Source organism: Pteropus vampyrus, unplaced genomic scaffold, assembly GCF_000151845.1.
Source record: "Pteropus vampyrus isolate Shadow unplaced genomic scaffold, Pvam_2.0 Scaffold339, whole genome shotgun sequence".
NCBI lineage: Eukaryota > Metazoa > Chordata > Mammalia > Chiroptera > Pteropodidae > Pteropus > Pteropus vampyrus.
This window is the reverse complement of record NW_011889120.1, coordinates 634,391-646,938: the sequence shown is the minus strand read 5'-3', so window position 1 is coordinate 646,938 and position 12,548 is coordinate 634,391. Positions and strand designations below refer to the sequence as shown.

Sequence of the window (12,548 nt, the reverse complement as noted above, 5' to 3'; positions counted from 1 at the left end):
GGAAACTATTTTTAAGAGAGATGGTAACTTTGATGAGATAGAAATGTTTGATTTTTGTATGTCAAAAGATATTATATACAAAGTCCAATGGATGAGAAACATATTTGGGAAAACATTATAATGTAAATGACAACATTATAATGTAAATGACAGAAAAAATTTTAACATCTATAACATTTTTAAAAGTTCTCATAAACTGACAAGAAAATAACTCAATAGATAAATGCTCTTTCATATACCACTAGTGAAAATATGAAATATTATAACATGTTGGCAACAGTAGGAACTATCTATCCTATATGGAAAAAAAGAATATATGCATAATAAGAGTATTTACTGCAGCAGCATTTATATTGTAGAAAAATTACTGGAGACAAAGTATAACCCTACAACAAGATGTTAGTTGAATATGTTACAGTACATTCACACTGTGGACTTTTAGGCAGCCATTGAAAACAATGAACCCCAATAAAGGTGTGGGTGTGTCTGTGTCTATATGAGCATGGGAAAAAGTGTATCAGTGTTATTAAGATGGATTACAGGTAGGGACAGCAAGAGTGACAATATGGAAAGGGGAAGGAGGTAGCGGTGAAGACAAAAAAGAAAGGAAGAAAATTTCACGCAAACAGCATGCATAAAATTTCATCTGTGTCTTTATGGAAATTCATATATGTGTATATAAGAGAAAAATAAACATTTTAAAACTACGTTTCTTTTTTTTAAACATCTATAACTAAGAACTCTTCACCATACAGAGTCATTAGTTCAAATAATGAGGTTTTATTTCCATGAATTAAACCTAAGCAGTAGTTTGGAAGGAAATAGTTTTAAATGAAATGGAGTATAGATTTATAAAAATCTTATTGTTTATCTTCACTACAGGATTTTCTATATTAATCTCAACCTAGGAAAACAAGCTCATGTTTAGGTCTATGATTCTCAAACTCTGGCTTGTATCAGAAACACTGGCGGGCTTGTGAAAAGACAAACTGTCAGACTACCAGAACTCTCCACCCTGATATTCCAGGTCAGTAGATTTGGAGAAAGACTCAAGAATTTGAATTTCTGACAACCTAACTTTACACCTCAAGGAACTAGACAAAGAAGAAATTGAAGCGCAAAGTTAGTAAAAGGGAAGAAATAACAAAGATTAGAGCAGAAATAAATGAAATAGAGACTAAAAAGACAATAGAAAAGATTAATGAAATTAAGAGCTGGTTCTCTGAAAAGATAAAACTGACAAACCTTTGGTCAGACCCTTCAAGAAAAAAAGAGAAAGGACTCAAATAAATAAAATCGGAAATGCAAAAGATGTTACAATTGATAGTGCAGAGATAAAAAGGTTCATAAGAAGCTACTATGAATCATAGGCCAAGAAATTGGACAACCTAGAAAAACTGGTAAATTCCTAGAAGGATACAACCTACTGAGCCTGAATCATGATGAAATAGAAAACATGAACACACCAATTGATTACTAGGATTGAACCAGTGATCAAAAATCTCCTGACAAAGAAAATTCCAGAACTAGATTCACTGGTGAATTCTACATAATATTCAAAAATTAATTAATTATGAATCTTTCTCAAACTTCTGGAAAAACAGAAGAGGGGAAACTCTTCCAAATACATTTTACGAGGCCAGCATTACCCTGATAGCAAAACCAGACAAGGATGCCACAAGAAAAGAAAATTACAGGTCAACATCCCTGATGAACATAGGTGCAAAAATCCTCAACAAAATATCAACAAACTGAATTCAACAATACATTAAAAGGCTCATATACCATGATCAAGTAGGATTTATTCCAAGGATGCAAGGATGGTTCCACATCCACAAATCAGTCACTGTGATACACCACATTAACAAAATGAATGATAAAAATCATATCATTATCTCAAAAGATGCAAAGAAACCATCTGACAAAATTCAACATCAATTTATGATAAAAACTCTCAACAAGGAGAGTATAGCAGGAATATATCTCAACATAATAAGGCCATATATCACAAATCTAACACCATAGTCAATGGTGAAGAGCTGAAAGCTTTTCCTCTAAAATTGAGAACAAGACAAAAGTGTCCACCCTTATCACTTATATTCAACATAGTATTGGAAGTCCAAGCCAGAACAATTAGGCAAGAAAAAGAAATAAAAGACATCCAAATTGCAAAGGAAGAAGCAAAACTGACACTTTTGCAGACGACATAATATTATATACAGAAACCCTAAAGACTATATCAAAAAACTGTTAGACCTAGTAAACAAATTCAGTAAAGTTGCAGGATATAATACTCAAAAATCTGTCATGTTTCTTTAAACTAATAATAAACTATCAGAAAGAGAAATTAATAAAACAATCTCATTTACAATTGCATCGAAAAGAATAAAATACCCAGAAATAAAATTAAACAAAGAGGTAAAAGGCCTATATATTGAAAATTCAAGATATTAATGAAAGAAGTTGAAGAAGACACATAAAACTGGTAAGTACTCCATGCTCATGGATCAGAAGAATTAATACTGTTAAAATATCCATACTTCCAAAGCACCATACAAATTGAATGTAACCCCTATCAAAATTCCAGTGATATTTTTCACAGAAACAGAATAGTTGTAAAATTTGTATGGAACCACAATAGACCCCGAATAGCCAAAGCAATCTTGAGAAAGAAGAACAAAGCTGGAGGCATCATGCTCCCTTATTTCAAACTATATTCCAAAGCTATAATAATTAAAATAGTATGATATTAGTATAAAAACAGACACCTAATCAGTGGAACGGAATAGAGAGCCCAGAAATAAACCCAGGTATATATGGTCAGTTAATAAATGACAAAGGAGCCAAGAATATACAATGGGGAAAGTACAATCTCTTCAAATGGTTGGGAAAATTGGACAGCCACATGCAAAAGATGAAACTGGACCACTATGCTACACCATGAACAATAATTAACTCAAAATGGATTAAAGACTTGAAAAGAAGAATCTAAACCATAAAACTCCTAGATACAAACAGGCAGTAAGCCCCTTGACATAGGTCTCGGTGATAATGTTTTGAATCTGACACAAAAAGAAAAACAACAAAAGCAAAAATAAACAAGTGGGACTATATCAAACCGAAAAGCTTCTGCACGGCAAAGGAAAACATCAACAAAATGAAAAGGAAACCTATTGAATGGGAGAAAATAATTGTAAATCATATATCTGATAAGGGGCTAATATCTCAAATATACAAAACATTCATACAACTCAAAAGCAAAAGAAAAAAAAAGATCTAATTTAAAAAATGGGCAGAGGGAGGATCTGAATAGACATTTTTCTAGAAAAGACATATAGTCAGCAGGTACATGAAAAGATGCTCAACATCGTTAATCATCAGAGAAATCCAAATCAAAACCATAATGAGATATCGCCTCATACCTGAGAGAATGGCTATCATCAAAAAGACAAGAATTAACAAGTGTTGGCAAGGATGTAGAGAAGAGGGAACCCTTGTGCACTGTTGGCGGAAATGTAAATTGGTTCAACTACTATAGTATGGAGGTACCTCAAAAAAATTAAAAATAGAAATATCATATGATCCAGCAATTCTACTTCTGAGAATATATCAAGAAAATTAAAACACTAATTACAAAAGATATATGCACCCCATATTCACTGCAGCATTATTTACAATAGCCAAGATCTGGAAACAACTTAAGTGTCCATTGGTGGATGAATGATAAAGCAGATGTGGTCTATATATACAGTGGAATAAAAAAGAATGAAATCTTGCCATTTGTGACAACATGAATGGACCTTGAGGGCATTATGCTACCTGAAATAAGTCAGACAGAGAAAGATAAATACCAAATGATCACTCTTATATGTGAAATCTAAAAAGAATTTTCATACAGAGAACAGATTGGTGGTTGCTACAGGTTGAGGGGAGAGAGAGGAAAATGAGTGAACTGGTTTTTGTTTTGTTTTGTTTTTAGTTGAAATATATTGAATTTAAAAATCTTTTATGGGAGAAAATAAATAAGGTCACTGATTCTCTTAACAGCAGTTCTCATGACACTATTGCTACTCTACCAATTGAATGAACGGTTTAGTTGAGCTCTTGACTGGCTAGGGTGGAAGCACACCTTTGATATGTTTCATGGGAATATTTAAGCAATAAATGGTGAAAACCTACATAATTTTATCTAGTCATTACAGGAAGAGGATAGAGTTTTTATAAGGCTGCTGGTCTACGTTTCAGCATAAAAAAAAAAGCTAGATGTCTTGTTCAGGAATTGAAGGTAGAATCTGTCCCTTGATACACTGTGGCTATCAAATGAGGATAAATAGATCTATGCCTCTTTCAGTTTATACCTAAAATCCTTTGGATTACTATAGACTTGGACTTCGCAACTACTTTCCTAAAAACATAGCAAGACATCTTGACACAATCTTCCTCCCCAAAAGTGAGTGAACTATTAAAAAAAAAAAAAAAAAAAAGAATTTGCATTCCTAGTAAGTTCCCAGAGGAGACTGATATGTTGCCCTGGGAACCATGCTTTGAGAACCAATGGTCTAAAGCAAGCTGATGTCCAAATGAGAAAAAAAAATGACCCACAAGATGCCCCCCTCACCACAGTTATACTCACATTTAAGCCAGCTTTCCTCCAATAATAGTTGCTATACTGGTTAACCATGCACTTCGTTTTTTCTTTGAACTTTTCTTCTGAGTCAACAGACCACCAAGGATCCAGGTTTCCATCTTTATCATATTTTCTACCTATCAAACAGAAAAGTTAAAAGGTATTTGTATTATTTATGGAAAATAATTCTTCATTGCCCCTATCCCTCACTTGGACAAGCCTTGAAAACGCAGTCCCAGCCACAGGGACCACTCCTGGGCGCAGTTCCTGCCTTCTCTGCAGTGTCACAGGTTAACTGTACAAAAGGGGGAAAACGAGAAAGGGCTTTTCTTCTAAGCAACAAAGAACATTTTAAAAATAAGATTCATCAACTTATGGCACACACCATTCTTAACTAATCTTAGATTCTTTGTTTTCACCTGACCTGACCCAAGGTCTTCTCTGGATTATGAAATGAAATAAATGGCTTCATTCGGAAAGCCCGTGGATGGAATAGGAACGCCACTACCAGTGAAATTCCAAACAATCCATAGGAACAGCCCCAATGAGTCACATCTTGCAAGCACAGCCCCTGACTCAGCCCTACAGGAATGTGTTTCCTCTAAGTTGCCAGGAGCTGAGAGACACATAAAACCTCTGTTATGAATCATTCCACAGCCATCAGTGTGGATGGAAGGCCCATCTGTCCTGCTTTGACAAGGAAGGTTGCTCTAAAAAGAGAACTTGGAACAAGAATGGAAATCTCCAAAACATAATGGAAAAAAAAGATTAGTTATACATGGGTTTTTTTCCCCCATAGGCTCACTCTTCATTTTCTCTACACTCGTCAAAAAAAAAAAAAAAAAGTTTAGGTGTATCTGGACTATTTTCTATACTCACTCAAGATTACTATTGGTATAAATTTAATTATGCAAAGAACTCTTCATTGGGCTTACAAGAAAGTCCCCTAAGCAAAAGTGTTAACTAAATAATCCAAAGCTCTTCAATAAGGATGGATGCCACTATCACCCCTCTGGGAGAGCATAGAGTCAATGTCTTCCATCCATTAACCAACCAATCATTAAATAGTTACTGAGCATATCCTTATACGTCAACGCACTGTTCTAAGTATTGGTTACAGAGTGAAATTGCCAACATTAGATTCTGTCCTTTAAGAGATAATCTGGAAGTCCTCCAGAAGATTCTGAGGGAGAAATGTACTTAAATTTCCCAGGAAGAAAGGCCCAGAACCAAGGGACCACTATTGGCTTTGGTTTCTTAGCTCAGACTACCCTGTCAGATAAACCAAACAGGCAAAGACCAAAAGAGCAGCGCTGGGGATTCAGATGACTACAGGAAGCCACACTTTAGCAGAAAGGGGAGACCAGGGGAGCAAAAAACCTAGGTGATTCAGGAAGGGCTGGTAGGAGTACAGGAAGAATTGTTAAGAAAGAGAAGAACCAAGAGGGTCTCTGGCCTTGGGGTAGGTATCCAGGAAAGGATGTTGGAGACACCACAGACACAGAAGAAAGAGTTTCCTCTATAAAATGTTGCCTTGGGCCAGCCAGGTTCTTGAGTCTGCATGTAAAATCGCTGTGTGGATAAACATGTGATCATAATCGGCTGCTAATTCATAAATTTTGGAGATTTCACATGGATTTCCAATCATACTCCAAAGTTAAAGGAGAAAAGAGTGTTGATTAAAAATGATGGTAACTCTCAAAATGTGATCATTTCTTTAGTTTATGCCATATTCTGCTCTTTCCCTTTGCTTCGACGTCACCAAGGTACATAACATATTCTATATTATGCATTATTAGGAAAGCAAAGCCTTTTTAAAAAATTCTATGACAGCATAGAGAAAAACAGACATTAGGCATTGCATAATCCTTGAAATAGTATAAAGGAACCAGTCAGCCAAGCTCCAGAGTCCTAACTCACTGAGTCCTAATTTGGCAACATGTATAATCATCTTCGGAGCACAGCTCACACTTCCAGGGAGAGCATCTCAAGATGGTGAATTTAAAAAAATGACAAAGGGAAGGAGATATAAAGCAATTCCTATAATTATTGTGGCAGCTACAGCAGTCCTAATCTAAATGCGAAGCTAAATTCACTGAAATTACAAGGTCATTTTTTCATCATTCTACCCCATCACCAATGGAAACAATTATTCATTTTTTGCAAGCTATCACTGCGAGACGTGGCAAAAATTTTCAATCAGCAATCATACTGTTTTGGATAATCTTTAATCTGTGATGCCACTATGCAAAAATAATAGCAACAATTAACATCTATACAGTCGACATTGTCATAAAAGCAGCAGCTTATACAGTGAACCAGTACTTACCATTATTATCAAATCCATGTGTAAATTCATGTCCAACAATTACTCCTATAGCACCATAACTCAGAGATCTACAGCATAAATACATAATTTGCAGAAAATTATAAACATGAATCTGAGAGCATAATCCTTTAATTTTTTTCTCAATGAAAAGCCAAAATAATGTTTTCTAGTAACGATGGTAATAACAATCTAATAACCACACCCCAAAAACTGTAAAAAAACAAAAACATACTAAACATACTCTTCTCTTGAAATGGACCAAAAATATAAATTCAAACGTTGTCATTATGACCATGTATGGGCCTTAGTATTCCTACCCTGTGAGATTAGGGATGTGAAAGATGGTTTCTAAAGTCCTCTCCAGTCCTAAGGTTTCTGTGATTCTATATCCACTCTAGCTGTAGTTTATATTTATAAACACCCAAAGCAACAGCAGAGTTTGAAAAGATCCTGTCAGTAAACATACCATTTATTTTTTTATCTGAGAATCTGCTGAAAAATCACTGCAGACTTAGAAGTTAAATTGTTTTCCAAATGTAGTCATAAAAAGGAATAGAGCAGAGATTAAAAGGGATCACTCTGCCTCCAAAGGTAGTCACGTTCTTCTGCTTCTGTGACAGACAAGCTTACGGGTGAATAGCAAAAACTGTGAAGCCTTAACCAGATTTGGAAAAGGCATTTTATGATTTCTTTTCACCTCTGAAGAAGTATGTGGTAGATTACCTACAAGGGTGACAATGAACAATTCCACATGCCCTGCGTGCATGTACCCAGCAAGAGGCAACCTACTCCTTTTCCCTTGAGTCTGGTTGGGCCTCAGGACCTGCTGTGACCAACAGAATGCAGTGCAAGAGGACTGATGTGACTTCTACGCCTAGGCCTTGTAGCTTCCATTTTTTGCACCCCCCCCCTTGAAGTCAACTGCAACGTAAAGAAGTTGGACTAATCAGCTAGAGAGAAAGAAGCCAAGTGAAGCAAGCAAGAGACACCAAAAATTGAGAAACTTCTAAAGGCAAAGAGAGGCCCAGCCAGAACCCAGCTGTTTGAGTCAGTCTAACTGGGACCCCAGACCTATGAGCAAAGTCATCTTAGATCTTCTAGCCCAGGTCAAACTCCCCCAGCCAACAACATGTGGTGCAGAGACAAGCTATCTCTGCTGAGTCCTGCCCAAATCTCAGAATCATGTGGTTGTTTGGTGGTGCTGTTACATAGCAGTAGATAACTGAAGCAGAGTGTACTAATGACATATGAAGGAATCAATAAGGGGGCTTTCATACATGTATGTCTGGAATTTTCTCTCTCAACTACAAGTTCCATGAAGATCAAACCCTTATCTACTTGATCAATGCTAAATTCACTGTACCTAGTACACGGTAGGAAAGTAACAACAATTAAACTAATTGATTAATTAACTTCAGCATTTCATGCAAGTGACTGATCTATATGTGACCTATTTGTCATTTAATGTGTGGATAAGGATTACAGACAACGTAAAATCCTTGTTAATGAGGATACTTTCTGAAATTTGCAATGATGCTAAAAATATTTCACAGTTGTTTCCTGACACACAACATCAAAGTAACCCAGCAAACAGATAGGACCCATAAGTAGAAGGAACAAGAATTTTTGAAGCAACATGTTATTACAGGACATAATGATCCTTAACATGCTAATTGTTTGTCTCAAGTATACCCAAGGAAGTGCTGTAAGATTTAATTTTTCCCCTTGGTGGCAATTCTTTCCTTTGTTATTTCTTTCCTGCAAGGTAATTTGCATTTGAAAAAATGCTTCCTACTGTTTTTCCATCATTGCAAACCTTCATTAAAGAAGTAAAATTATGCATTTCAATCATAGAGCTATCATAGCGGTGTGGGACAAACTTGTAATTTTACATAGTGCTAATTTTTGCAGCAGTAGCATCACTGTGCAGCCTGTAACATTTCATGTCTCCAGACCTCTCAGCCCTGAGACTCGGACTCGGTCCTCTACAAGCCTTGGTTGATGCTGATGACTGGATGAATTTAAGGGACGAACAATGGAAGTTTATAGGTACTATTCTGCAATAAATGTTCCTAAAGAGGGACTGCTCCAGTGAGCTTCCTATTTGCAGAGGGTAATAGAGAATTCAGAAAAAGACTGAATCATTGTAAGTTCCAATTCTCAGTTACATAATTGTAATCCTTTGGATGAGAGACAAAGAAAAAGTAAAAGTAATTTTATATGACTAAGCCTTACAATGATAATGTTTTATCATACTAAATTCGCATCTTCCATTTTATCAATGGTACTATTTAAATTAGTATGTCATAAAAATAAATAAACTCGTATGCCTTTTAAATGATGACTGGCTGGCCAGAAACAAGACGACTCCTGCAGAGAAAATTTAGCCTTCCAAAAATAAAGTGGGGAAGACAACAATTTTTCCGCCTACTCAGTTTCTTTTGTCCTCACTACCCAATGAATTTAACATATGTGCAAGGTTTACTGTCAACACGGAATCAATCATACTGCTGTCTAGAGCAACCATGACCTCATGCGGTCATCAGGTAAGGGCTACTCTATGCCTGGAATGGAGATTCATAAAAATCTCAGCATTGGAAGCAGCTTTAAGGTCATCTAGTTCTATTCCATAGCAGAGCCATGGTCCTCAGCTAGAAAAAACCATTCAAATGGTCTTAAGACTGCTCCTTGGGCATTTCCAAAAACCAGGAGCTAACCCCCTTCTGAGGTGGCCCATTCTCCCTTTGTGTGGTTCTAAATAAAACAGCTCTCCCTAATGTTGATCTGGAATCTCTTTCCTGTGTCTTCTATCCTTTGGTCTAACGTAGTCTCTAGCTGAACACCCTCTGACCCCCTGAATATAGTAAGTCATTCTGCCACCTTAACTTTCCTTTAAAAAATGTAAAGTTAGGTTCTTCCTCACGTGTTCTCTTCTCAGGTTTTTTCGACTTTTTCTTCAGTGATGAATTCTAGGCCAGCATTTCCCAAAACATAGGGAGAAGAAGAGTTTAAGAACCTCTGAGTTAAACACATTTAAATAGGTTTCTTTCTTACGAAACTTCTTGGGAATTTTTATGCTGCTAAGTATCATGATTCTCTAAAACAAAGGGAAGGCAAGGATGACTTACCACTATTACTACTTCATGGAATGCACACTTTGGGATATGTTGTCTTGAGCCATTTACAATCCTGATTCTCTCCTCTGGCAACAATTCAGCTTACTGATGTCCCCATAATTAGACCCAAAAACTCAGGAAAGAGCTAAGCTGACCAGTGTGAGCTAAAAAGATATCCACTAGGCAGTTCTGGAGGCTATCTATCCAGAACAGATGGATAAATGGGAATCCATCTCACTGGACTGTGACTCCCATTCTCCAGCATCTCCATATTTCCAAGGCCCAAAAGATACTTAATAATTATTCATTGAGCAGGTATCGTATTAGAGAGTGGGTGGCTTCAGTGCAGACATATAACTCTTTAGGAAAATAATACAAATCTTTTTCCCACTCAAGTCTCAAATATGGCTCAGCATAAGGTTGAACTAATAGACCCTAATATTATTTCCTAAGTTTCTATGATTTTGACTTTTATATCAGAAAATCATCTCAAGGACCCAATAAACAAACTCACTGAATTAATAACTTCAAAACCTAACCAGACTATTTCCAAGTCTCCACATCTATAAGCACAATGACAGAAGCTCAGTTAAATTGCTAATGATAAGCGGAATCAAATAATTTTGCGACTTTTTTAGTTCAAAAGGAACTTACAGAATATTTAGCCAAAATCTCTAATTTTATGTAAATATAGATAAATTTCTAATCTTAACAATAGGGAAAACGAATTCTAAATATCTGAACACTAACGAAAATTATGCAGCTGTGGCTTGGGACGATATTAATGGATTTGGTCAATACAAACCATTTTCATTTATGCTAACAGTGGTGCTTTCCTACAGTAGACATTAGTGATGCCTGCTCCTGTCCCCTTGGCACTTACCATTTTTGAGCACACCAATCCAACAGCTTCCAACTGTCAGCACCTAAAACTACAGATGTTCCTCCACTTATGATGGGGTTGCATCCTGATAAAACCATTGTAAGTTGAAAATATCATAAGTCGACAATGGATTTAGTATACCTAACCTACTGAATATCATAGCTTAGCCTAGCCTACCTTAAACATCCTCGAAACTCTTACATGAGCCTGTGGTTGGGCAACATCATCTAACACAATGAATACACTTTAGAATATCCATTGTTTACCCTCGCGATCGCATGGCTGACTGGGTGCTGCTGATGGCTGCTGTAGGCCAAGTATCACGAGAGTGTATTGTACTGCATATTGTTAGCCCAGGAAAAAACAAAAATGTTTTCTACTGAATGCATATCACTTTCCCACCATTGTAAAGTCGAAAAATCATAAGTTGAGCCATCATAAAAGTCAGAGACTGCCTACAGTTGCTTGAGGACTTTCTCTAGCTACCAGAGCCCTACGGCCGAGGCTGGGCAATGCCAGGGAGATAATACGCCTGGGGGAAGCCCTCAATCAGTGATGGAAGATGAGTCGGAGGATAACTACGCCAGCTCCCTTGCCTGAGGCAGGGTCCTGCTGAAGCATATTCTACAACTCCACAGCAGGACCGAGCCCCAGCTGCCCACCATGATAACTGGCTTTGTAACAGATATGTGGGTAGGCAGAATAATGACCCTTAAAAAAATGTCCACATGCTAATCCTCAGAACTTGTGATATCTTATTACATGGCAAAGGGGAATTAAGGTTGATAATCAGCTGAGCTTAAAATAGGGAGACTATCCTGGATTATCTGAGTATGCCCAATGTAATCACAAGGGTCCTTAAAGGTGGAGGAGAAGACAAAAGAAGAGAGTCAAATGATTCGATTATAAATGAATGACTAGAGAAATGCAACTTTGCAAGTCTAAAAGATGGAAGAAGAGGGTCATGAGCCAAGGAATGTCGGCTAGAAAAGGCAAGGAAAAAAGTTCTTCCCTAGAGCTTCCAGAAAGGAATGCAGTCCTGCTGACACCTTGTGTTTAGCCCAGTGACACCCAGGTTGGACTTCTGACCTACAGAACTGTAAGCTAATAAATTTACATTGTTTTAAGCCACTAAGTTTGTGATAATTCATTATGGCAGCCGTAGAAAACTCCTAAAACAAAATTTATTGGCTTCCTTCCCTCCTTGTCCCAGTTCCTCGCTCCCCCCTGCTGGTGTTTCCTGGTATCACTTCCCAAAAAAACTACTTGCACTTGAATCCCTGTCACAGGGTCTACTTCTGGGGAAGTCCAAATCGAAACATTTCCACCATACGTACTTCTATGTGACCCCATATCTTTTTAACTTGCACAATCATATTTAAATTGTCACTTATCCAAACCAAAACACAAGAGACTAAACTTCTAAAATCAAGACTAAATTTTCTGTGCATTAAAGTAGCAGAGCAAGCAAAGGCACATAATAAAAGTGGTGATATTATTGACAATTAATATTATAAGAATTCCCACTGGATGTGGAAATTCTGAATTATATAATTCTACAATCTATTGGTATCAATGGCCTTTAAACTGATA

General features: G+C 36.7%; 1 protein-coding gene across 1 annotated transcript in view; it reads right to left on the bottom strand.

The window, feature by feature from the left end:
* Window positions 1-12,548, bottom strand: part of PHEX (phosphate regulating endopeptidase homolog X-linked) — a 178,351-nt gene that overhangs the window by 16,595 nt on the left and 149,208 nt on the right. The window contains exons 17-18 of the mRNA XM_023522333.1: window positions 6,957-7,024; window positions 4,634-4,764 (exon numbers count right to left, since the gene is read on the bottom strand). Coding sequence (XP_023378101.1) covers window positions 4,634-4,764; window positions 6,957-7,024 — 199 coding nt within the window. The remainder of the gene's footprint in view (window positions 1-4,633; window positions 4,765-6,956; window positions 7,025-12,548) is intronic.